The 27,930-nt window shown below is 48.4% G+C and overlaps 1 protein-coding gene across 1 annotated transcript in view; it reads right to left on the bottom strand.

The window, feature by feature from the left end:
• LOC119382293 (protein O-mannosyl-transferase TMTC3-like) overlaps positions 1-27,930 on the bottom strand; it is a 368,314-nt gene that overhangs the window by 16,078 nt on the left and 324,306 nt on the right. Inside the window, exon 6 of the mRNA XM_037649996.2 lies at positions 2,997-3,112. Coding sequence (XP_037505924.1) covers positions 2,997-3,112 — 116 coding nt within the window. The remainder of the gene's footprint in view (positions 1-2,996; positions 3,113-27,930) is intronic.

Raw genomic sequence — 27,930 nt, 5'->3', positions numbered from 1 at the left:
ATTACTATAGTCGAAACATATATGTTTGTATGTGAATCAACAAAAAGGTTTACAATACACGAACGTCAATTATAATTGTGATAACAATATAAAACACCTACAAGTGAATACCCTTCATACTAGTCGGCGACTTCAATGTAGACATTATGGACCTTAGGGCTTAGCTTTGTCGTCGACTCTTTATGTCACTCAATTTACGATATATGGGGCAGCGCTCGGGTAACGTACGGTTACTCACCCATACTATACCCAGAGCTTCGCTCACTCGCCATGATTCACTTAGTGGAGATGCGTGTTTTGTTTTTTTTTCTCATCCGTGTTCCGTTTGCGCTGGCCGTCATGAACATTTTCCAACTCGCCCAATTGGCTACCCTCGTACCTATTTCTTCGCCGCAGCGCCTCGCAGTAGCTACGAAGCAGCAGCTGCTTCTAGAGCCTCACAGGAAGCACCGAACTTTTACCAATTCAAAAGTAAGACTTGAATCTTAGACACCCAAGATGTAAACAACTTCAATGTGGCGTTATAGTTAAAAGCACCGGATGTGATTATGTCTATCACATAAAATCGTTTTACCTGCACGAATTCAAACGTTATATACACGATGGCGTGTTCACATTGTAACAAGCAGTATAATTAAACGGGCATCGCGCAGACAAAGCCAAGAAACTACTGAAAACAGTGGCACAGCATATTGATGTAGCAGGTCAAAACTTGGATTACACTCAAACCTCGATACAGTAGAACCCCGCTGATACGTTTTTGAAGGGACCGTAGGAAATAAACGTAAGAGACGGGAAACGTAAGAGCCGAAAAACAGGAAAAACGGCAAAATATTTAGTGGTACAGAATTTTATTTCAATTCTTACGAGCAGCACGAAAATTGGCGCGCTCAGCCGCGATCTAGTCGATGGATAGAAACGCGGAGCTTAGGACGGCCTTATCCACAGAAATGTAATCAACGTATGTGATTTTTTTAACACCAACAGCTGTAGGCATGAAAAAACTAAGCACACGCAATCACGACCGGCGCGGCGAGTCCGACCGCGAACCGCACGCACGACCATGCGAGCTCCAACCAGCTCGAATTCCTCCCGTTCTCCGACAAATAACGATGATGATGAGTCTACGCCAACGCGATGGCAGAAGTGAATGCCAATCTCGAAGGCCTTGCTTTTGCAAGCAATTACGTCATACACGCCATGTTTGTGCAATGCAAATCTCAGAGGCTATGCTTTTGTCAATAGTAAATGCCAATCTCGAAGGCCTTGCTTTCGCGAGCAGTTACGTCATAGACACCATCTCTGCAATTTGAATCTCGAAGGCCATGCTTTTGTTTGCATCAATTGAAAGATTGTTGCTTGCGCCTCTCATGCGGCTAATATTACGGTCAAACGAGGCCAAGCTGCGTGAAAATGCGCCATGGCCGCTCTCTTTGGTAGTCACTCGGTCGGCTCCGGGCGCACTTCGCGACGTATCATACGGGAACGGTCCGACAGTTACGACGTAACAGCGGGGTTCCCAATACATTGTATCCTGTGGGAGCTATGCCGGGACCGGCGGAAAACGACGTAACAGCCGGGAAAACGCAGCAGTGAGGAACGTAACAGCGGGGTTCTACTGTATAACGAACATAGATATAACGAATTATCGGTTATAACGAAGTGAATTAACACTAGTCTTGTAATAGATACGGTGTTAAAAATAAACGTTTATAACGAACTTTCAGTTACAACGAAGTTATTTTCATGGGAGGTGTGACTGGTATAATGAGGTTTGAGTGTACCTCAAACTTTACACGCTTCAAATATATTGCGGTCGCCGTGAGACACAAAATGTGGGAACGTTTGACCACCCCTCTACATGGTTCAGAGGTCTTGGTGGTGTTATCACTCCATTATATTGTGCTAATTGCATAAGCAAGCTATCGGTTTTACTAAGTGACCCCGAGATCAATTCTCTAGATGGTTTATTCTGAGTTATTTCATCCTCAGGCGCATTACCAGCGTTTTTGTTGGTCACACGTTCATCTATTGGCGTACTTTTACTTACCACCGCAGAACCAGGTAGTTTGACTGACGCCCCGTGCGTGTTTGGCTTTGTTATTCTGAAGCCGGGTTTTCGAAGTGTAATTTCAATGTTATCAGTCTTCTCATTGCCAAACTAGTTTGCCTTGTACAACATGGGTGCGCATCAGTGCTAGCATCTCGTTCGCTTGTAGACGTGCTTTATTTTTGCATCTTCGTTTGCTCTGCTATTATTTTGTCAATCATAACAACGCTTGGGGTATGTTATATTAACTCTGAATGCAAGCATTGGTGTAAAACACCAAAGCAATCGTCAGAACGTGCGGCGCAGAATCGTACGACTGAGCCCGACTACGCGCTGCCGCAAGCTCTCCCTCTCGAAAGGCGAGGAGAACATTGAAAGTAACATGCTGCTCCGCTCTATGATCTGAAAAATACGCTCAGGAAAGCCATGTACAAGGCACCATCACAAATTTCAATTCATTGGATTCCTCTGCAGTGGCAGTGAAACTTGATTCTATTTAACGAGGCGTTTTGCATGTCATGTTTTCGCACATTTTGCATAAATATTGTAGGAGCGCTCACAGCGCTCCAGCTTCAGCTTCGAGCACCAACAGCAGTGCAGTGCGCATCTGCTTAGTGCGCCAACATCGCATTGCACAATATTCTCCGTTGGTCGCGTGCTGACGCACTACATTCCGTCTGTCCCGTAGACAAGATATTACAGAATTTGAGAGCTCTACTCCTCCCGGTATAGAAACATTAAAAACGGCATGGGTTTCACCTTGAAGATAACTTTTAATTTTATGTCTTCCGCAGCCAAGGATAAAAGATGCGAACAACACAAACGAAGATAAGCAGGATGTGAGTGCGCGCAAGCCTGTTCAGGTACACGCAGAATTCTCTGTGCCGATGAGGTACTACACCTGAGGATTAGAGCATCGCTCAACACACAAATTCGGGGAACTGACCTGCTGAACGACGAATATCTCGTAGACAAAGCAGACGGCAACCACGGTGATGCCTTGCTCCTTGCTGAGAGTTGCCAGCACCACCAAGGCCACACACGTCGCCAGCGGGCGCCATTCTGCATTAAAACATATCCTCCTAAATACGGGTCTTGCCCTTTGAGAGCGCCACTTTTAAGCGCCCGTTCATATAGGTTTCGCCGATTCGAACATGATCAAACAAAATAAATTTGAAAAGAAAACGGTCTGGTGTCAAACCTAAGCAGCTGAGCACCATTAGGCTCACAATAACTATATATGAATAAACATACGATAGCTGGATGCTATAAGCGTCGCCTTTATAACGGGGCGTTCACAAGTGTGCCACCAGGCTCGACAAATAAAAAAACTCTTTCCTTTTTATTAATGTTTGGCTAATGCCTCTACTTCAATTAAATCTATCTTACAACAGAAAAAAAACAGAAACGTCAATATTTTAGCCCAGTTGTCTACCTTTACGGCAAAATGTCCTTATTTTCCCCAATATTTATTTTTGTCCTTTCTCTCTATTTTCCTGCCACCAATACTCTAACCGTCTCTTACTTATTTCAATCGCGGGTGTGTTCAGCTTTCCATTCTTGTCCCTAAAACCCAAGACCTCATGTAGGTTCGTGCCCAAACATACACCTGGGCGGATATCTCCTTTCATAAATACGGCACCTGGCGGTGGGCTTTTCATCAGTTTTGATTTTGCAAGGTGTTCTGGGATAGCAATCGCCACGCTTAGGGCAAGGGGGTGCGTCCGTATATGTGCGCGCCTGTGTAGACTCTCCGTGCGTGGTGCCAGCCGGCGGAATACCAATCTCCGCAGTATTCCTGCGAAAGAATGCCACCATGCTTCGCTTAGCAACGGCTGTACAACTGACTTCGGCGTCGTAAGAGCGGCCCGTAGACCAGATGGACAAAAGATTTGGCACAACTGTGGAACTCAGAGCCATGGATCGGCTGGCATCCGCCTCGGGAGCAAGGAGTTAGGTCGACATTGTAGCAGCGCCGCTGACAAAAAAAAAAGAGAACGCTGTCTGCCTGAGAAAAAAGGCAGGCGTGCGGAACAGGAAGTCTCGAACATCAGGTGCAACACTTGGAGTAAACAAACAGTTCAACTTTTTATAGCCCCGAATGTGATCTATTTTTCATTTTTAGGAGCTGGCTCGCCAGGTTCTTAAGCTGGGGTGAAGTCCCGCACCGCAACCGTAACCTTAGCTCCAGAGATGACCGCTACGGGCGCAGCTCGCGCGAAAGAGAAGTATTCCTCCTCTTGTTCTTCGAGAGCCTTGATGATGATGTTTGTTTCACACTTCCTTAAGTAGTATTTTCTTTGTGTAAATCACACTAAAGTTTGGTTATGTTATGTAAACTGTGTTTAATTTATTGTCACACATATTCCTTATTGATGCTGTTGCCTTTTGATTTTTGAAACCTTGTGTATTGAAATTTCAAGTTTCTTCAAGTACTTTACATGTCTTACATTAGCGTTTGTTTATGTCCTCTACAGTTTGTTTGATTTATCAGACACATTTATGCTTTATTGATTTCATTGTTGGGCAAATTTCCGCTCATATATGTTTTCCTGTACACACACAGCACTGTGTCATTTTGGTGGGTTTGGCGTTTACAGGGGGCAGGCGCTTTGTCAGGCTTTTATGCCTTTTCGCCGGTCCCCTAGGCAAATTGTACCTTTCTTTTTTTTTTTTTTTTGCTTTTGCCTGAAATAAAATTCTACTTCTACTTCTACTTCTTATAGTAGTGATTGTGGTCAGGTTGTTGTCGAACCACAAGCGGCCGCAGACCTTGCAGCTGTGGCCGAATGTGTGGTCGAGGAAATCGCGCTTGAAGCGCGTGTCAGCGCCACCAACTGCAGGCAGCGACCGCTTTCGGCGCTTGGCCGCTGCATCCTGCGCCCGTACCTCTTCGAGGTTCTCTTGCCGCCGCTTCCGCGCTGCTTCAGCTTCGCGGGCTTGTATCTCGGGGTCCGCACGACACTGACGTCTCTCTGCGGCCTCAAGAGCTCTCACCGCAGGGTCTTGGCAGCGAGTCCGCGATGCTGCTGCCTTGCGAGCTTTCCGCTTCGCCGCCTTGTCTTCTTTGTTCATGTTACTAGTACCGAAGCGCACTGACTGATGACTGTCGAAAGAGAGAGGAAGCGCGCAGCTGTGGCCCTCTAGCGGTCTCCTATCTATTTATTTTTATTTATTTATGCCATACCCACAGCGCCACATGGCATTACAATGTGGGGGGGGGAGCAAAGAAAAATTCAAAGCATACAGTTGGTAGCAATCTATAGGAGCATCAAGGGAACATACATAAATACATATACAGGAAGATCAATAGCATACACTATAGTGCACCATAGTGAATCATTTTGCAAACAAAAAATGAAGAAACAAGATTAAAAGTACACAAGCATACATATAAATAATTTAACAATGAAGTGTACTATAGATATAAAAGCGTAATTATATGAACAATAATGCGCAATACAGGAAATTACAAGTACAAGCATATAGCAGGCATCACAAGCAGTAGCATGAGAAAACATCAACTCTAATACAAGAAGAATTATTTTAGCAGTGCAAAAAATATGGCATTAGATGATATATTTGCGACAGACCTGTCTAATTGATTCCAGTCCCGTATTGTTCTAGGAAAAAAAGACTTGCTAAAGAAGTGTTTTCTGCAGGGAAATTCCAAAACCTTAGAATAACAGAGAGCTGAGCTAGTTGGTACGTATTCATTCTAAAAAGAGACAGGGCGTGCAAACACGGACACAAGAAAGAGATCAGGACACCACAAACGCCGACTAACAACTGAAGAGACGCACAACGGCTGAAACGAAAGAAGGCACGAAAACTTATCTGCGCATGCCCATGCAACCGGCGAACCTATCAATCCGGCACGCGTGGCGGTCTACGTGGAAGATAACTGTTAAGGCATTTGATTTCATCTTTATGCAAGTTAATCGACGGTTGGCTCACGCATGCGCTATCACTATTCTCGATATGCCATGCTTCAATCATCAGGCGCGTTTCTTCATTTCTATGCTGGTACAACACTGCGCATTCATCGAATTTTGGCGTGCACTTACAATCTCGACAATGTAAAGATAGATTAGAAGGTGAGCCTCCTGTTAGCGATCTCTTATGTTCCAACAATCTCTGGTTAATGCATCGGCCCGTCTGTCCTACGTAGAAGCGGCCGCAGGTGAAAGGGACCTTATACACCACACTCGTACGGCAATCAGTGAATTTGTTGGTGTGTTTTACGAAACAATTATCGGTCCGCTTCTTGTCTTTTACTCGCTCATTCTTCCTCTGCACAGCGGCACAAATCTTACCTAGCTTATTGGCAGCCGTGAATAATGGAATACAATTTCTAGACATTTCCTTAACGTTCCAGAAGAACCACGTGTGCTGGCAGTATTCTCCTAGATCTTCCAAACCGCTGTTAAATTTTTCGTCGAAGCACTCGAAGGTTGTAAAAAACGGCATCGCCATGTCTTGCCTTAAGTCAGCCCTCACCAAGTCATGTGAGCACAAAATGAGTGATAGCTTTAGCGCACAGGTTACGCGTCTTTTAGATGTAGGGTATCCTCGTGATGCAGTGGCCACGGTCGCTGAGCGTTTAAAGAAGTCTATTGTGTTAAGTCCGAGCATGGTTGCAGAAAGCGATAGGAAGAAGCGTGTCGTAGGTATTCCGTACATTCATTGCATATCTCACAGGCTAAAGAAAGTAGGAAGTAGATACGGCGTTAATGTTGTTTTCACGGCTGCCAATAAGCTAGGTAAGATTTGTGCCGCTGTGCAGAGGAAGAATGAGCGAGTAAAACACAAGAAGCGGACCGATAATTGTTTCGTAAAACACACCAACAAATTCACTGATTGCCGTACGAGTGTGGTGTATAAGGTCCCTTTCAGCTGCGGCCGCTTCTACGTAGGACAGACGGGCCGATGCATTAACCAGAGATTGTTGGAACATAAGAGATCGCTAACAGGAGGCTCACCTTCTAATCTATCTTTACATTGTCGAGATTGTAAGTGCACGCCAAAATTCGATGAATGCGCAGTGTTGTACCGGCATAGAAATGAAGAAACGCGCCTGATGATTGAAGCATGGCATATCGAGAATAGTGGTAGCGCATGCATGAGCCAACCGTCGATTAACTTGCATAAAGATGAAATCAAATGCCTTAACAGTTATCTTCCACGTAGACCGCCACGCGTGCCGGATTGATAGGTTCGCCGGTTGCATGGGCATGCGCAGATAAGTTTTCGTGCCTTCTTTCGTTTCAGCCGTTGTGCGTCTCTTCAGTTGTTAGTCGGCGTTTGTGGTGTCCTGATCTCTTTCTTGTGTCCGTGTTTGCACGCCCTGTCTCTTTTTAGAATCCAAAACCTTGTTCTCGTGGTCATCCCTATGGGAATAATAGTTAGGTGCATTTATGTAAAGATGCCTATCAATGCCAACATTTGAATGAAAGATATTGTGAAAAAACTTCAAGCAAAGTCTTCGTCTTCGACAATCTAGTGTATCCCATTGCAATAATTCTTTCGCGCGCGTAGGACTGAAGTTTCTGTCATAACGTCCACAAACAAATCGAGTGGCCAAGTTCTGCATGCTTTCAAGTTTTGCTGTGTCGCATAGTGTAGAGGGGTCCCAAACGACACACGCATAGTCGAGAACGGAACGCACATATGTTTTATAAAGCAATTCTTTAGTTGACAAATTAAAGTTCTTCGCGTTACGGCGAAGGAACCCGAGTGCTTTCCCGGCCTTGCCTGTTACATAGTCAACATGTCGCTGCCAATTTAAGTTAGACGTGAAGTACACACCTAAGTATTTGTATTCATTAACCTTACTTATAATGACATTGTTAATTGTGTACGAGGCTTGAGGCTGCAATTTTTTACGCGTAAACTCCATGTAAACTGTCTTATTCAATGTCAACTGCATGTGCCATCGTGTACACCAATCACTGATTTTGGCCAGGTCCCTGTGAATGAACACGTTGTCCCGCGAATCCGTAATTTCCCTATACAAAACATAGTCGTCCGCGAACAACCGTATATGGGGTTCTATGCCTTCAGTTATGTCATTGACGTATATCAGAAATAAGTGGTCCCAGTACCGACCCTTGGGGTACGCCCGATGTTACCTGCGATGTGCACGAACTGGCACCATTAATGATTACAATCTGCTGGCGTAATGTCAAATAATCAGCGACCCATGCGATGACCTGTGAATTAATGCCATACATAGTCATTTTCTCGAGAAGTAAATGGTGTGGGACAGTATCAAAGGCCTTCTTGAGGTCTAAGAAAATAGAGTCAATTGTTTTTCTTTTGTCTAACGCGTATGCTATGTCATGCACAAATTCGGTCAGTTGGATAGTACAAGAAAAACCTCTTCGAAACCTGTGTTGCTGTGGCGTAAATAGTGAATATTTATTCATGTGCTCAACAATGGAGGTATATATTATGTGTTCAAAAATTTTACATGCCACACTAGTCAGCGATATTGGTCGGTAATTAGAGATGTCACTCCGTGGACTTATGTATTGGGACAACCATTGCTTTTTTCCAGTCTAAAGGAAGGCTTGAATGTAGAAGTGATTTATCAAATAGTACCTTTAAAAACTGCGCTAGTGTTGGCGCACAAAGCTTAAGAAACGCGTCTGTGAGGCCATCTGGACCGCATCCTCTTGCGCTATCTGATCTTTGCAAGAACACTTGAATGCCGTGCGTGCTGATGTTAATATCCTCCGTATTATTGGTTCGTATTTGTTTTAAGTGGTGATCACCATCTCCGGGTGCTATCAGCGGCGTAAAAACAGAACTGAAATAACGATTGAGGCATTCAGCTTTATCAATGTCGTCATGGAAGACGTCATCGCCAGAAATAAGCGTTGGTATCGACACATTGTCTTTACCGTTTCTTTTCATGTGTTTCCAGAACTCTTTTGGTTTATCTTTGAGAAGGGATTGTAAACATTCAGTGTAACCATTTTTTGCTTTAAAGGTGCATGTTTTAACTTCAAGTGTTACATTTTTCAGTCGTGCCTTATTAATATCGGTCGGGGTATTACAAAAAGCACGGTAACATCTCAACCGTTTTCGCGTAAGTCTGCACAGTCTTTCGTGAACCACGGCTTACTTTTCGCTTTCCTAGCCGTTAAGTGCCACCATGGAACGAACGTATCTTGTAAGTCGATCATTTTGTTTTTCAAAAGAATCCACAACTCATTGACGTTCATTTGTTCAGCAAGGGTCTCAAACACAACAAAGTAATTATCCAGAGATTCGTTTATTTTTTCAACATTAGCTGTTGAAACCGATGTTTTAACGTAATGTACATTCATTACACATAGCACGGCATCGTGATCACCAATCCCGGGCACGACGTAAGTAGCAGTTACGAAACTAGGTTGGTTTGTAGAAATTAAATCAAGGATATTATTTCCATGTGTGGGCTGTAGTACCATTTGGTGTAGTGCATGCAGATTGACGATATTAATCATCTCTTGAGCAGATGCCCCAGACGGCGATATCGTGGTTGAGTGCTCATGCCAATGAACGTTTGGCAAGTTAAAATTCACCCCGATAATCATGAAGTCCGAATGCATGTCATAAATGGCACTTGAAAGATGTGACATCACATCTGTGGGAGAATCAGGTGCGCGATAGCAACTACACACAGTTAATAGTTTCTTATTTGCCAGCTCGAGTTGACACCAGACAGCTTCACATGTTCCGACGTCAACGTCAAGTTTGGAAGACACTATGTCACTTTTCACTAAAATAAATACACCACCACCATGACCATTTCTATCTTTACGGTAGCACGTCTAGTCTGCCGGAAACACCTCGTCATCGCGTATTTCATAATTCAACCAAGGTTCAGTTCCGAGTACCACAGATGGCTCGGACATCTGAAGAAATGCGCAAAATTCATCCACTTTGTTTTTAATGCTTCTGCAGTTAATTACCAGGACTATAGCACGGGCCAGAGCGGCGCGAGCGCCACATGCTACAGTTGGATTATGCGGTTTTGCTATATGTTGGCTATATGTGGTTTTGCCTGCGTTATTATCATCATCGAGGAGCTCGAAGAACAAGAGGAAGAATTCTATTTTGCGCGAGCGTGCGCATGCTATCCGCGATGTGCAGCGCCTATAGGGGCGCCACTTAAAGCCGCGTAGCGGCGGCCGTTGGAACCGCTGGTGGGTCGCGTAGCAGACGCTTCATTGGCGCGCGTGCGAATTGCCGCTTGTGCGCGTCCCAGATAATTACTTTTGCGGCGATAGTGTGCGCAAGGGAGCCGCACTTTATAATAGTGGACATGCGTCCGATGTCAACGCTAAGTGAGACAACAATTTACGTTACCATACGCGCCAAGTGTTTGCCACAGAGAAGCGTCAACAAGCTTCCCTACCAAGTGGAGCTCATCGTAAGTACACCGCCTTCGTTATAACGTCGCGATAAATAATGCCTGCATGCGTTGACGCGTGAACCAACGTTTTTTCTCGACACAGTAGCTTCGTTTACGTGCCATTTGTTTATATAGTAGATTTTGAGGGAGCGCTGTCGCACCGGCGCATAGATTTCACAGGTGCGGCCACGCGAAGGGTCAGCGTTGGTAAAACGTTGAAACCGGCACGATAAACTTGTGAAAAAATAAACGATACACTTGTCATCATCGGTGCAGAAGCGCACAGCGAACATTCTGCACCGATGATCGCATTCCAGTGCCATAAATAGGTAGAATGCAGCCGATTTCGTCCAGCACACGTGATTCCACGGCGCTTTTGTAAAGGAGCCGTCACCTTCCCCACATTCTCTGGCATTGCGCTTCGCACCATTCGTTTTTCAAGAGAGCCTAGGCATCGCATCTTATCACTAATAACAACCTCATGTGCATTGTAGCGTCTACAATGCAGGCGAGGCGACCAAGTGTAAACGTAATATATAGCGTTCGCTGAATACGTAGCGACATAAATGGAGAAATAAAAAATCGTAATCGTTCTAACACTGCCGTAAACAAAGCGCGATTGCTTACTTTCTACGTCGTACAGCCGCAATCCGCAATCCACCGCCGCCGTCGCTCTCGCTCATGAAATAGCACCGGAAACCTGTAGAAGTGCGTTCCTGCGATTTTTGTGTGTGTTTGATCAGCCGGCAACGCAGCAGCTATTCTTCGACATCGCTGAGGCCCGACAGAGTCGTTAAATCACGACGAAAACACAAGGAAAACACATCCATCCGTGCACTCGCGTAGACAGTCGCGGGAACACTGCTCGCCGGGACCCGTCAGCGCTTCCGAGCCGTGGCGGCAGATGGCGTCGTCGGCGCTTTGCGCATCGCCTATAGTTGGCTATGCTATAGAGATGTGCGCCGCCGCCGCCGCCGCCGCCGCCGCCGAAGTCCCGAGAGAGATCACGCCGCCGCTGCCGCCGCACAATAATTGCGGCGCGTTGCCGTTAGTCTTATCTTTTAACCCGAACGAGCAATCGGGACATAAAAAAATCCGGCAGATCCCACGCACTGCGGGAATCGATGTAATGCGAAGCAGCCAGCAAAGAGCTGCATACATCGCCTTGTTTGTCTTTGAGCCAAATGAAATCATTCATGCCATGGCATCTAGTCCACCATATATCGCATGTTTGCCATGCACGCATGCATGCACAATCTACTATACACCACGCCAATGAAACGCATATTCTGGTATGATGCATGACCTGTCATTTATGTTCATCACGCGCTCATGTCATGCCATACCAATTTTGGTATATATCCAGTTAACAAAACGGCCGGAAGCGCACCATGACAGTGGCATGTAAAGCATACCGTACATGACATGCATAACATGATTCGCATGTCAAGACCTCTCACTTACGTTCGTCATACAGTCACATCACGCAATACCAATTTTAGTGTATATCAAACGAGCGAAATGGCCGCGAGTGCACCATGAGTATAGCATGTAAATCATGGCGTATACCTCACATGCATATCATGGTTTTTCATGTTACCACCAGTCACTAATATTCATCATAGAGTCATATCGCGCAATACCAGTTTTGTTGTATATCAAGCTAGCGAAACGGCCGCGAATGCACCATGAGCGTGGCATGTAAATCATGACATACATGGTATGCGTGTCAAGGTTTTCATGTTACCACCTGTTATTCATGTTCTTCATACAGTCACATCGTGCAATACCAATTTTGGTGCATATCAATATAGCGAAACGGCCACTAGTGCGCCATGAGCATGGCATGTAAATCATGTCGTACATGTCATGAATGTCATGATTTTCACGTTACCACCTTTCATTTACGTTCGTCATACAGTCGCTTCGCGCAATACCAATTTTGGTGTAATCAAGCTAGCGAAGCGGCCGCGAATGCGTCATGAGCGTGGCATGTAAATTATGACATACATAACATGCATATCATGCTTCCCATCTCACCAAGTGTTATTCATGTTCTCCATACAGTCACAACGCGCAATACCAATTTTGGTGTATACCAATCTACTGGAACGGCCGCTAGCGCACCATGAGCGTGGCGTGTAAATCAGGTCGTACATGACTTGCATGTCATGATTTTCATGTTACCACCTCTCACTTACGTTCGTCATACGGTCGTGTCGCGCAATACCAATTTTGGTGTATATCACGCAAGCGAAACGGCCGCGAATGCACCATGAGCGTGGCATGTAAATCATGACATACATGTCACGGATGTCATGGTTTTCATGCTACCACCTGTTATTCATGTTCTTCATACAGGCATGTTGCACAATACCAATTTTGGTGTATATCAATCTAGCAAAACGACCGCGAGTGCGCCATGAGCCTGGCATGGAAATCATGTCGTAAATGACATGCATGTCATGATTTTCATGTTACCACGTGTCAGTTATGTTCGTCATACAGAAAGATCTCGTCGTACCAGATTTCGTATATTTCCCTTCATTTAGGCGGCCGCGAGCGCCCCGAGACCATGTCATGTAAATCATGCTGCACATGACATGCGCGTCATGATTTGCATGTCAGGAACTGTCATTATGTTCGTCATGAACTCTTGTCACGCTGTACCAATTTTGGTATATATGAAATTAACGGAACGTCCGCAAGAGCCCAAAGGCCGTGGAATGTAAACCATGCTGTTCATGACATCCGTGTCATGATTTTCATGTTATGACCTGTCATTTATGTTCGTAATAAGGCCATGTTATGACACACCAATTTTGGTATCATCATCATCAGCCTGTCTACGCCCACTGCAGGGCAAAGGCCTCTCCCATGTTCCGCCAATCAACCCGGTCCTGTGCTTTCTGCTGCCACGTTATACCTGCAAACTTCTTAATCTCATCTACCCACCTAATTTTCTGTCTCCCCCTCACGCGTTTGCCATCTCTTGGAATCCAGTCAGTTACCCTTAATGACCACTGGTTATCCTGCCGACGTGCTACGTGCCCGGCCCATATCCATTTCTTCGTCTTGATTTCAACTATGATGTCCTTAACCCCCGTTTGTTCCCTGACCCACTCTGCTCTCTTCCTGTCTCTTAAAGGGCCCCTGACAGCCGATTTTTTGTTTGTGACATTTATGTCGTAATAAGTAGGTCTATGTCTTGTAATCACGGAATGACACCGTAAATCCTCCAACGTGATGTCTAAATAATCCTAGCAGTGTTAATTATGGTCATTTTTAGTGTGGGTTCAAAACGCGCGCCGAAAGAGGATAAGAAACTAGCACCGCGCCGCGGCGGCCGCACCTCGGGGCACGTGTGATGACGTGCGCTCAGTATTGGGTGACGTCAGCCACGCGCTTGTTGAACTGCCAGTTGGAGAACACACACACAGAGAGCTCACGCTGCCTGCCGACACGTACCGAAGAAGGAGAAGGTGGGAGAGCAAATATGCTTCGCAATATACCACAGTGCATGCACCGCGCATATTTCTGTCTGTGACGTCGACAACACTTGCTTTACCTCCGCTACGTCACAAGGGGCCTACGTCTACGTCATACTAGTGGTTATGTTGATAGGAGTTCAAAATTCAGATGAGCACTCAGGCTTACTTTAAAACCAAATTAAAATATCTTAAAGGCAACGCTCGTCACTCATAATCGGTCAGAAGTGCCCCCGCATGCAGGACTATCAAACAACACAAGCATCTCGAGTTTCCAAATTCGGTGTCAGGGGTCCTTTAAGGTTACACCTATCATTTTCCTTTGAGATAACTAATATTTATTCTCCAACCAAAGTTACGAAAACACGTAAAAACCCGACGTTTCGGAACCAGCTCGGTTCCTTCCTCAGGGGGGACTGCGGCGGCTTGGCAGCGGCCTCTTTAAGGCACTCTCGCGGCGGTTAACGATCCCACGCATTACCGCGGAGCGTAGCCCATGCGCAAAGAATAAATATTAGTTACCTCAGTTTACTTACCCAACCAGACAGACTTCTGTCTAATGTTTACCTTCAAATCATTTTCCTTTCCATCGCTCGCTGCGTCGTCCTCAGTATAAGTTGAACCCTCTTTGTAAGTCTCCAGGTTTCAGCTCCGTAGGTAAGTACCGGTAAGATGCAGCTGTTATATACCTTCCTCTTGAGGGATAGTGGTAGATTACCATTGATGATTTGATAATGCTTGCCGAATGAGGCCCATCCCATCCTTATTCTTCTAGTTATTTCACTCTCATGGTTCGGCTCCGCGGTTACTACCTGTCCTAAGTAGACGTACTCCTTTACAACTTCCAGTGTCTCGCCACCTATCGCAAAGCAAGTGTTGCAGCGATGGCGTAGTGGTAGAGCATCAGCTTCGCATGCAAGAGGTCCGTGGTTCGAATCCCGGTGCCGGACAATTCCCAACCAGATTAAAAAAAAAAAATCCGCGTGATGATGGAATTGTGTAAAAAGGCCTGGGGTGCAGCCTCACTGGCGACCACAGCCAGCAATGCACTCCCTCACCAGAGCAGGATTGGCCACCCTGGTGTAGTACTTGGCCACTACCTCCCACATGAATACACCAATTTTGGTATACATCCGATTAACGAAACGGCCAGGAGAGCACACAGTCGTAGGCGGCTAAATGGATGGATGGACGGACGGACGATGGGACGGACGGACGGACGGATAGATAGATAGATACGCTCAAAGTCGCAAAAGTCCGCTAAGAAATGCTTCGCATTTAAAATAGATCACTGCACCGGGGAAGTTCTTTTGATGTGTCTATGTAAGGGACTGCCCATTTCAGCCGCCGCTGATCGGCCGGAGCTCGGCAAACAGCACGCTCTCTGTTTCCGGTTTTCTTTTGCAACGTCATTTGACGTCACGAAGCTTTCAGAACTCTCGACAAAAATGAGAGAGACGGAATGTGCTTCAACCAGGGAGAAAAAAAATAGCAGACAGTGGGGGTAGTTGTTAGGTATTAATGTTACAAAGACAGGACGTGCCAACACGAACACAAGAGAGAAATCAAGAAAATGAACAGTTATTTCTCACGTAGACCGCCATGCGCACCCGATTGAAAGGTATCGCCTCTTGCCTGGGAATGCGCAGATAAGTATTTGCGTCTGCCTCCTTTTCCGCCGCTGCGTGGTTTTTCAGTTGTTAGCGGCGCTTGCGGTGCCTTGGCTACTCTCTTGGGTCCGTGTTTGTCGCCCTGTCTTTTTAAAGGGCCCCAAAACAGCCTCTGAAAATACAAAGATATACGGGCAGTTTGCTCTAAGTAGCGCAAAGCTTGGCACAGCGAAGCACGGGCCCGTCGCCGCTCGTACCCTCCGTCGACCGACACGTCTAGCTTTCAGATCCGCGGCTTCCTCTTCGAGAACAAAGACACCCCCCGAAATTTTCTCGTGCTTTAACTTTTCGGGTGGCAATAAAATACTTTCACACATTTACAGCGACCACTAGTTGCCAAAGTTAGCCGTTATACACACAAACACCCCCCGAAAGATATTCCTGGGTACGGCCCTGCGCACTTTCTTAGGACGCCCCATGACACTGGACACGATCGGGCGCAGCCGGGCTATGCACTATAGCGTAACTTAAATTGATGGCGCAAATGTTAAGACAGGAACGTAGAAGACATGTAAGACGTCCCTGTCTTAACATTTACGCCATCAATTGAAGTTAAGCTATGCACCAACTAGCCGGAGAGCAAACGTTATTATGCACTATAGAGTGGAGGTTGCAGGCGATGTCTGCGTCGGTGGGCGTGGCTTAGATACCACGCATCTATCTATCTATCTATCTATCTATATATATATATATATATATATATATATATATATCCGCCTACGCCTGGGTGCTCTCGTGACCGCATCCTTAGTAGACCAAGATTGGCATGGGAGGGTAAGAGGATTTGACGAATATGAGTGTCGGGTCATGACATGAATAACGTGAAAATCCTGTCGCGTACGTCGTCAAACCCTTTCCTAGAGACACGTGTGCCGCATACCCGTTTACCACGGGCCGCGGTGTACGGCAATGCGCCACAGGTGATTGACAGTTTATATCTACCCTGGAACGGCAAGAACAGACATTGGTAACCTAAACGCTAGAGCGTTAAGGAAAACAAACATCGGCAGCGTTGACTCAAAGAATAGAAAGAATGAAAATTAGGATCCCAGCAGGAATCGAACACAAGCATTCTGCGTGGCAATCGGGTATTCTACCACAGAGCCACGCGAGGTATGCAAACTGGTTTGGAAAAACAGCCTATGCAGGGGTAATATCGGTGCAACGTCAATTGTGGTTGTGGCGCTTGCTATCTAATTGTACAAGAAAGCAATAAACACTACATGATACTCCTACGATGTGTACTCCTACGATACAGGCGTCATATCAGATGAACGTCTGTGGTTACAGTGTTGGCTCCGCTTTTATAGCAGTCTCATAAACATTACATTTGAACTCCTATCATTCAGCAAGCTATATTGAAGCATTGCTCGACCCCAGAGGGATACACTAACGAAAGTTACGTATGATATTCACACCACCGCACCGTAAACTGTACTCAGTCCACCAGAACGAGGCACTGTACTCTTCACTTCTTACGAGTCTGGGCGATGGCCTCATGCTGACCGATGATGATGCCAAATTGATTGACAGCCGCTTTGTAGACTAGACTACGTAGGCCGCATACGCCTGCAGGTAGTCTACGAATACGACAAGTGCCATCCATGATGTTGGCCTACGTAGCACTATCTAGGTCTACGTAGCACTATACCTCACAAACGCGAAGGCTGACTTCAGGTTCCGACAAGACGCCCGCTCTATCGACAGACAATTTGTCGACGAAATGACCGAGGCATCCACGAATTCCAACCGCTGCACTATACCTCGTACTTCACTACACATGGACCCCTCGTCCCCGTGATCACGACCGGATCTGATAACAAGCCATTACCAGCTGCTGGTGCTCACTGATCACGGTGATGATATGCCCTTGTTCAAGAACTGTCAAGAACTTCTTGCACACATTCACACGGGCTCGTGAAACGTGCGTGCGTTCTCGGGACAAGTATAAGCACTACATATCAGCTTGCCGCATCTGGTGTTGGTAATACCCACGTTGCCGTTGGCAGCGTTACCCGACTGTAAACAACTGGTCATATAACACATATGCGGCTCTTCAACATATATGAGTGCGTATAAAATTTATACAAATCTTTATAGTCATTTTGTAACGTTTCACTCAGTAAAAGGGAATTACGCCACAGTCACCTTCCCGCCGCACGCTTCGCATAACATCGACTCCCACAGTACGTGGTATCTGCCGAAATTTTTTTCTGTATATTTTTATTGCTATATAAATCATACAGACACTTCGGGCACCGTCGCCGTCATGTTCCGTATAAAGCCCAAATCCATAACATGGCTCCGCGCATCGTATGTTCTACCCGCGAGTAAAAGCTGGCGAGCGCTGGAGAGGAATACGGCTGCCGCAGAGATGAAACAAGCTGGCAATCTCCGTCGCACGGAGGGCGCATGCGATAACATCAGTCCGTGTGCGAGGCCTGCCGTCGATTGCTCCTCAACGAGAAACGAAACGCCCCGCCCGTCTTTCGCTGGACGAAGGAGTACGAAGGAGTCAGCTAATAAAGCACAGTTGCTAGTCCAGTCATTGTGTGTGTCACTTCTTCCCCTTGTCCGGCGTCTTTTTGACTGGTTTTTGCCTCAAAGGAGTATGAACGGACGCCGGGGGAGGGGGCTGCGTGACTCGAGTAGAAACTGTTAACACTCACTATAGGCCGCGATCGGGAGCTCTGGCGTGCGCGCTCTCTCGGCAGTTATCAGCAAACAGCGCGATTACCCTTCTGCGCGCCGTGATCTCACCACTTCGTGCTGTAACCACCGATACGATAAACTTGACGAAAACCGCTTCTCTCCTGGCAGCGGCGTTATTCCAACACACCAGCGTTTTGTAGCGCTTTCATTGAAACATATTTTGTTTTCGAACGTCAAGGGACACATTTCTCTCCCCACGAACTCTCAAATCTAACCCCCGCCCACCGTGCGCCGCGCCACCGCCGATCCGATGAACCCCGCGCCGTTGACGCGCCGCCGCCGGAGGTGGAAACACCGGCGCGCCGCCGCCGGCGATTTTGGGACCGGCGCACATGTCTGCTACGGTATATGTGGTTTTGCCTGCGTTAATATCATCATCAAGGCACTCGAAGAACAAGAGCAGGGTGGCTACCTAACAAAGGAAGAATACTTCTCTTTCGCGCGAGCTGCACCTGTAGCGGTCGCCTCTGGAGCTAAGGTTACGGTTGCGGCGCGGGAGTTTGCCCCAGCTTCTTAAGAACCTGGCGAGCCAGCCACTAAAAGAAGAATAGAGGGAGCAGGGGGCTGAGCATATTATTCTTTTTTTAAAGCTGACCCAAGCAGTAGAAGCTACTGTTTCCATTCGTGTATGCCCTGCAGCGCCTGTCCACGCTATTCATTCGTTTGAAGGACCTTTGTCGGCACCACGCGTGCCGCTTTGCTGTTTTTATGTGTGCTTTCATAGTAAAAAACAGCGCGAAAACACAAGGACGAGACAGATGAAACGGGACTAGCGCTGGTCCCGTTTCATCTGTCTCGTCCTTGTGTTTTCGCGCTGTTCTTTACTATGAATGTGTACCAACAAGCTCAAGTTCGCACGCTTATGTATGCTTTTTTTTTCTGAAGGATCGGTATACGTGTCCATCCGCAAATTGCAACTGTTTCAAAGACGGCCCGCCGCTGCAGCTGGACGGGAGGGACGCGCTTTTTACAGCCTCCGGCGGTCGCGCACATGGAGCATGTAGCGTACATGCAGAGAAATTTCTGGGGCAGCGTTTGACAACAAAAAACAGCTGGACCCAACGAAGCCAAGAGTGACCGCAAAGTCAAGTGCGATACTAATAAAAGCAAGAAAACACGAGGCCGCTGACGGCAAAGCCATACTCGTGCTTTGGTAAAGCAGGGGGGCGGTCAAGGTGCTTCTGAAAAAAAAATCATGGCTGATCCCTCCGTCATAGGAATCGGTATAACACGAAAGTGAAACGTGTCTTCACAGAAGTAGTGCTTATTGTGTAGTGATATATGATAGCTTGTACAATGTCTATTCGTGTTTGGCAGCTACAGCACCGTTTGACATGGATGCACCCATGTTGACAGCATGTCTCTATCGCGACGACTGACGCCCATGATCATGATTAAAGCGTTGTGGTAGCTGACGTTGTGAACATATTGTTACGAATATATTTAACTTATTTACAGTATGGAATAGTCCAGCAGTCAAGATGGCGGTTGTGTATTTTCAGAACACCGACACGTCGTCTGCCTCTTCTTCGCACACCTCACCACAGTCATAGCTGCAACCCCGCTACATCGACCTCCGGCGGCGAAAGCGCCGACTCGGCGCTTGTTAGCAGGTGGTGGGCGAAAGGTACGGCTTCAGGCGAGCGACGTGGACGACGTTGGAAGACGTAGAGGGCGCCGTATGGTCCAGAGGGGCGATGTCATAGGTAACCTCAGTCACCTGGCGTAGCACACGGTAAGGGCCGGAGTACTTGGGCAGAAGTTTTTCGGCCAGGCCAACATGCCGAGACGGAGAACGAGAGAGAGAGAGAATAAACGTTTATTAACTATTCCTTAATTAGCACCTAAAGTGGGTGGGGCCCTTCGTCCAGTGCTCCACTAGCTATTGCAGCTCGCCGGGCCTGGTCCAGGGTTGCCAGTTGGCTTCCCAAGGCCTGATCCGAGAGTCGCGCCTCCCACGACCAGTGTGGTAATGTGTGTGTTTTTATGAGCGTGGAGTTTGCCGCAACAGGACGCGAGGTACAGCTGTATATAATGTGTGTCAGTGTTGGTATCCCTCCGCACCAGGGGCATTCATCTCGATATTCGGAGGGGTGTATCTTAGAAAGTGTGTGTAGGTTGGGGTACGTGTTCGTCTGCAGTCGGCGCCAGTCTCTCGATTGCTCTCTGTTCAGATTCGGGTGAGGTGGTGCCATAGTGCGTCGCTCGAGCCGTTGAGCTTCGAGGATGTCGGCTCGACCGCTGGGTCGCTCGTCGTTGTCAGGGGCGTCCGTCGCTCGGTATGTACTTGCGCGAGCGAGTCGGTCGGCCCGTTTATTCCCGGGAACACCCGTATGTGCCGGGCACCAAATGATGCCGTGATCAGATGCGATGTGCGAGCCTAGGATTCTGAGAACAGTTCGTGGTAGTGTGCCATGCATGTAAAGTCGACATGCTCTTTGTGAATCCGTGAGGACGGTGGAGTTTGTACCTCGCTTGTCTGCATCTGTGATGGCCAGGACGATTGCAGCGGCCTCCGCTGTTGCCACGGAAGATGTGCGTATCGTCGCTGCTGCCACCAGATGTCCTCTATTACTTGCCACTGCCGTGTACGTGCGGGACCCACTTGGAGTGGGGTCGGAGGGGCAGGCCGTGTAGTACACGTCAGGATCAGTGCCGTAGTTGCGAAGCTTTCGTGCACGAGCTTGGCGTCGCGCGCTGTGGAAGTCCGGGTGCATGTGACGCGGTATTGGTGCCACGTGTATCAGTGAACGTATAGTCGGGGGGATTAATTCTGTGCTATCTCCACTGTACTGCGGGGCAAGAGGAAAGCCAAGCTTGGTCAGTATAGCCCGTCCTTGTGGCGTGGTGTTTAGCCGTTCCCGCTGCGCAAGGAGCGTAGCAGTTGCATATTCTTCATATGTGTTGAGCATCCCGAGCTGAGAAAGAGCTGCGGTGCTGGCGTTTTGAGGCAGCCCTAGGGCTGCCTTGCAGGCGATTCGAAGGAGTCTGTCCGCGTGCTCGATGTCTGTCCTACGAGTTGCTTGATAAGGCAGTGCATAGGTAATGCGCCTGACTACGAAGGCGTGCACTAGCCGTAAGGTGTCAGCTTCGCGCATTCCTTTTCTACTGCGAGAGATGCGACCCAAGAGGCTGGTTATACCCCTGACCGTGCGCTTGAGATTCGCAAGGGTGTGCGCGGTGCTCCCCGTTTCCTGGACGTGCATACCCAGAATTCGAAGCTGCGCTACTCTCCTGATCGTCTTGCCTGCAAGTATTAATTGGAGCTCTGGGGATCTGTCAGCCCGGGTGTACTTCGGTCTCACATGGATGTATGCCGATTTCTCCGGTGAACAAGTCATGTTCATTTTCTTCATGTGACAGTCTATAACGTCAATGGCCCTTTGCAGTACGTCCTGCCTGCTTCCGTACGAGCCCTTATTAGCCCAGCATGTAATGTCGTCTGCGTAAATGGCCAAGCCCAAGTCGGGATCCTCCTGTAAGTCAGGAACCATTCTTCTCATGGCAAGATTAAAGAGAAGTGGGGAAAGGATGGAGCCTTGCGGGGTTCCCCTGTCTGGAAGGCTATATAGTGGGGAGCGTGTTGTGCCCAAACCAATACTTGCGGTACGGCCAGTCAGAAAGTCTCGTATGTATTTGTAAATGCGTTCCCCGCATCCGATATCTCGAAGGCCTTCCAGGACTGCTCCATGAGAGACTCTGTCAAAAGCCTTATTAATGTCTAGCGCTAGTAGGATCCTGTCCAGACTACCCGGTGGAGGATTGAGGACGTCCTCCCTAAACATGAGGAAGACATCTTGGGTAGAGATGCCTTTCCGAAAACCCACCATAGAGTCTGGCAGCAGGTCGTGTCGCTCTATATGGTGTTCCAGGCGCGTGAGGATGACTCTCTCAAAGAGCTTTCCTAGACATGAGGTAAGGGATATCGGCCTTAGATTCTTCAAGTCCCGGGGCTTGCCTGGTTTTGGAATTAGAACAATAGTTCCCTGCTTCCAGCGTTGCGGTATTCTTCCTTCTGGTGACCAGACTTCTTTGTTAAAGAAGTCTGCGAGCTGTTGAAGGGTTTGGTCGCTTAAATTTCGCAACATTGCGTTGGTTATCCCGTCCGGTCCTGGGGCTGTGTTTTTTCTAAAACTTTGTGCAGCAGCATAAAGCTCCGAAAAACTGATTTCGGCGTCCAAGGCAGGGTTGGCAGGACCTCCATATTGATCGTCGGATTTTATCCCGACGTGTGCCACATTGTTAGTACCAGTGTAGTCTCGTTTTAACTGCGTAAACAACTCGTCCTCCGAACCGTCGTATTCTGCAACAAGTTTGGTAAGGGTATTTGCTGTTGCTGTGCGCGTTCCCGCGGGGTCTAACATGCTGCGTAAAATATTCCAGGTCTTCTTGGTGTCGAGTGTGCCTCGCAGAGAGTCGCAAAAGCTATGCCAGTTATTCGTATATAGTGTACTCGCGTACACGTTTGCCGCATCTGTTAATTCCCGAATCCGTTTGCGGAGCGTTCTGTTGTGACGCTGCCTTTTCCAGCGCTTTATGAGGCTGCGACGAGCGTCCCACAAGTGCAAGAGATGTGGGTCGACTGCCGGTGTCCCCTGTGTTGTTTGGACGGTCTTGGTTACTCCCTTATAAATGTACTTTATAGCTTCCTCCCATTCAGTCGCGTTGGTGGGTGCGCCGTTGTCGAGAGACCAGTCCTGTTGCCGCTCCCGGAACTTATTCCAATCGGTGATTCTTGCTTTGCCCAGCGGTCGGCGCATCTTGCCGGTACAAATTGCGATGCTGATTATATGATGATCGCTCCCAAGGGTCTCTTCAAGTCTTTGCCAGGTGGTGTGTCGGTCAGCGTTAGTGAAGGCGAGGTCCGGTGTTGTGTCACGTTCAACACTGTTCCCTATCCTAGTGGGAGAGTTCGGGAGGTTCATGAGGGTCAGGTTGTGTTGCTCTGTGGCATGGACGAGCCGTCTTCCTTTGGCGGCATCTTTTAAGTACCCCCATTCTGTGTGAGCCGCATTGAAGTCTCCAAGGAGGATGAGTGAGTCCCTGTGCGAGGCCTTGGCCATTGCCGCATGCACAAGGCCATAAAAATCCGCTGCTCTTTGCCTCGGTGGACTGTACACGTTTATGAGAATGCATTTTGGCCTACCTTTCTTGACAGGCCAAATAGTGACGAGTTGGTGCGAAATATTCACCCCAGGAATTTCGCTAGTACTGATCGCAAGATCCTTTCTTCCGTAAGTTACCACGGAGGTATGTGTTTCGCTAGTGTAGCGTGCATATCCAGGAAGGTTTCACTGTTTTTTTCCGACTTCCTGCAGGCATAGAATATCCGGAGGTACCAGGGCCGACTGCATAAATTGTGTGAGTGTTGCATGTTTGTTAGAAAGGGTCCGGCAGTTCCACTGCCATATAGTAAGACTCTCTTGATGTCCAGTGGTTCGGTTAGCCAGAGTAGGTAGAGTTAAATGCGTCTTCCGTGTCTGTCGTGAGGGCTGCCTTTGGTTCCCTTTCATCAGAGTCGTGGCCGGCGGAGCGTTTGTATCTGTGGCGAGGGCTTTTGCCTACGCTGGTTGCCTCTACAGTACGCTTGAGGCGCTGAACATCGAGGGCGAAAAGCTGAAGTTGCTGATTCACGTACGTGGTCAACGTGTCTAATTTGGTGTGTAGTTGCTCCAGAGACTGCGATGAGCGCTCTATGTCTGAAGCGTTCGATGTATCTTTCCTCGTTCGTTGTTGCGTTAGCGTTGCCATTTGCTGCCGCAGTAGCGCAAGTTCGCTTTTCATGTTATCAAGCGTTTCGCGAAACTGTTTATTTTCAGCAATAACTTTTTGTATTCTGGGTGTTGTGTGATCGGTGTGTTATGGCTGGTCGTGCCAGACGCGACCCCCACCCGGCTCACCTCTGGCATAGCTGTGCTCGAAGTCTCCGGACTATGGTGGTGGGCAGGCGTCTCCTTCTTTTTCTGCGGAAGCCGTGGTTGGGCGAAACTTCGGCGTAGGCGTCGATGACCCTCCCGCAGGGGTTGGAGGAGAGCGCTTCGCCGATTTTGGAGTAGGATCTCGACCGGGATCTGCTACAAGACGTGGTGCGTCGCTCCATACTTGTGGTTTTCCCGTTGGCTTCTTCCTCGTCCTCGGTAGAAAACCAACGTGGCTGTCGGGCTGCTTGTGGTCGAGACGTACGCGGTGCTCTAGGCTTTTTTAGCCGCTTGGTACAGCTGCGGTCCCCAGTCGCGTGTGGCCCCCCGCACGAGGCACAGTTCAATTCACAGGGGTGCTGGGGACTCGGGTTTTCCAGTCCACACATCCTACAGATGCGCCGGTCAAGATGAGGGCAGACGTCCGTGCGGTGTCCTCGTACCCTGCACAGCTTGCAAACTTGAACGGTGGCACGGAAGGGATGACAAACAAGTTCTCCTCCGTAGTAATAGACTACCTTGGGGAGAATGGGCCCACTGAAGGTCAAGGTGCACTCTTCGTGACTCCAATCATACGTGCTTGTATGAGTTCGACACCATGCGTGCGTACGCGCATGTTTGCGAGGAGGGTTTCTGATGGGGTGTGCTGAGGTATTCCATGCACTACTCCTCTTATTGCCTCTTCTCCAGCGGCTGCGTACACTTTAACGGCGTGTGTATGGCCATTGATCGTCAGGAGTTGAATTCCCCTCGTTTTGCAGCCACCTCTTGGTGGGGCGTGGAGAGGATGGCTATGTTAGAACCAGGTTTTGATTCACAACAGGAATTGCTCCCCTGTAATGTGGTGGTCGCAAGCTCTATGATCGCAGCCGCCAGTGCTGGTGATACTATGTTTCTCAGAGGCAACCCCTGGTGCGGTCGTATGATTATCTTAAAGTCGTCCTTCGGTAACGGTGGAAGCTTGTATGATTTCTTCTTTTTTGGTACACTGTGCGAGTTTGTCTTCGAGGCATCTTGGACAGCGGCGTTTGCGCGCTTGCGTTCCAAAGCTTGTTGTTTCCGTTGACGCAGGGTTAGAGCTGTCGTCCAATCTGCGTCTTTATCGATGGCAGTCGAAGGTGTATCGGAAGCTCTCACCTCCACATGCTGGTCATGGGCGTCCGTCGACGCACCGGGCCCACTTAGGTCCATTGGGGCGTCGCTGGTTGCGCGATGGCTTGTTAGTACGGAGGCGTAGGTGTCAGGCGTCTGCCCGTTGCCATAGGGAGGCCTAGTCACCGAATCGAAGCCCGCGACGCCGACGCAGCTGCTGCTGCGACGCCGAACCGGCGTTAGGGCTAGCGAGTCCACGAATTCGGGCTGACCTGATTAGAGGCGTTGATCCTTGTAAGAAATAATCCAGGTCCATGAAAGCGGCGTCCTCGGACACCTTGCGTCTTCACAGATCTAACGGTGTCACTTTCAGATGGATTGCGATAGACGAACCATCAAAAAAACACATGAGAATTCGGAGCACGTAGCGAGCTGCTCTGCGCTGCTCGGCGTCCAGTGCAGCTTCACAGGAGACGAGGTCACCCGGATTGAAGCGAACGTTCGGTGGCAACTGTCGTATGCATGTTTCTGGCTGAGTTGCGAGTCCGAAAGGCGTCGATGGGCGATCTGAAGGGCCTTTTCGGCTGTGCTAATAGCGTGGCGAGCTATTCGGTGGACAGGTGGGCAGGGGTGGGTACGAGCGTGTCGAACGGCAAGGTCGGTTCTCGTCCATACAAAAGGTAAAAGGGAGAATACCAGCAGTGTCGTGGTGGCGCGAGCTGTTGTAAGCAAAAGTGACAAAGGGTAGCGCAATGTCCAGTCGCGATGATCAGTCGAGACACATGGCGAGCATGTCAGTGAGCGTGCGATTCAAACGTTCTGTGAGTCGTTCCTTTGGGGATGATAGGCCGTCGTAAGCTTGTGCTTGGTTGCACAAGAGCGAAGTAGGTCCTCGATTACCTTGGATAAAAAGTAACGACCTCGGTCCGTGATAAGTTGACGAGGAGCGCCGTGATGTAAGATGAATTGTATAAAAAAATTGGACCGGTATCTGCGGGCTTCGCTGCAAAGGTCGTGTAAAGACGATAGAAGAGGCGCTGTGTGAGATATGGACGCCATCTGGCAATACTTCGGGAAACATGAGTGCTGTGTTGCGTGCTGGTAGTCCCGGCGCAGCAGCAGGCGAAGACCGGCGGTGACCAACGCGACCGGCGGGACGCCAGCCAGCCCGAAAACGCGGTGTGGCGCAAAGCGCTGAAGCAGAGAAACGTCCGCACTCAACGAGTACTCTCCACACACTCTTTTATTTACACGTCGCCTGGGTAAAACAGGAACGCCAGAGCGGCGCCCACAACCGGCAGCCTGAGGCCGCCCACAATGCTGCTTTTTCATTTTTAAATATTTTTTTTCACCTTCTTGGCCTTCTCAAAACTAAAGTTTTTTCAACACCAACCCATGGCATTCGTACAGTGCAATACAGAACCGAAACCGAAACACAACAATGAGCTCGTGCGAAGGGCACGGAGGAAGGCAAATTTCAGCGCAGTCGCATTTTCAGCTTTGTTGAAACAGCGCTCACTAGACGACGACGAAGTAAAAGAAGGCACAGGACAGGCAGCGCCTGTCCTGTGCCTTCTTTTACTTCGTCGTCGTCTAGTGAGCGCTGTTTCAACAAAGATGAACGCATACCAACTCGCTCAAGCTTCCATTCTTATGCATTGTCAGCGCAGCTTAAGAAACTAGGGTCCTTAAAATTACGTATGTATGCATTTTCTATTAAAGGAACACGCCACCTAATACTTACCTAGTGATGTTGCACCTCAGATATGCATGATATTTACTTTTTGATCGACAACGTTCACAAGTATGAACAGCCGTACCAGTTGAAGACGGCTGGCCCTTGGGCAAGTGGTTCAACTTTGGCGAGTGGCTGAATCGAGGGACGTGCCGACAAACAGAAAGACAGACAGACAGAAAGACAGACCAAAATTTTGCGTTTAAAGTTCCCCAAGAAAGACTATCGTCTTTAAAACTCGGCGACGTCTGTAGCGCAGCTGCTCGGGAGAGGTCTCGTAATGGCAAAACGGGTCGAATAATCCGTAGCGACGGCGACCCATCTGTTACGTTGTTAGAAAGTGGAAAAGGTCCCAAAAGGTCGAGGCCGACACGAAAAAAAAGGCTCAGCAGGTACGTCGATAGGTTGAAGGAGCCCGGCGGGGTGCACAAGCTGCCTTTTCCGGCGTTGGCACGACTCGCAAGAAGCGACATAACGATGTACGGAACGGTAGAGGCCGGCCAGAAAAGCGTCGGTGGACACGGTCGTACGTTCTGGCAACACAAGATGGCCGGCCGTTGGTACATCATGTAGTTGCTGAAGTACGGTCGACCGGAGATGAGTGGGTACTACAACTAGTAGTTCCTGTCCCACTGGGCGCATGTTCCAGCGGTATAAAACGCCGTCGATGATGACGAACATGTGAAGCGAACTGTCGTCGAGTCAGTATTCAGGCGGGTGATTAGATCTCGTAGGACGCGTCACCGTTGCTCGTCACCGATTTGCAGGAAAGCGGAGAGCGAGGAATACAGATGGACGTGTCATCCGTTACGAGGTCCTGGATCGCCGACGGGGTACCGAGAAAGGCAGTGCGTCTTGGTT

This window comes from Rhipicephalus sanguineus, chromosome 2 (assembly GCF_013339695.2).
Source record: "Rhipicephalus sanguineus isolate Rsan-2018 chromosome 2, BIME_Rsan_1.4, whole genome shotgun sequence".
In the NCBI taxonomy this organism is placed as follows: Eukaryota; Metazoa; Arthropoda; class Arachnida; order Ixodida; family Ixodidae; genus Rhipicephalus; species Rhipicephalus sanguineus.
This window is presented reverse-complemented; position numbering and strand designations above follow the sequence as displayed.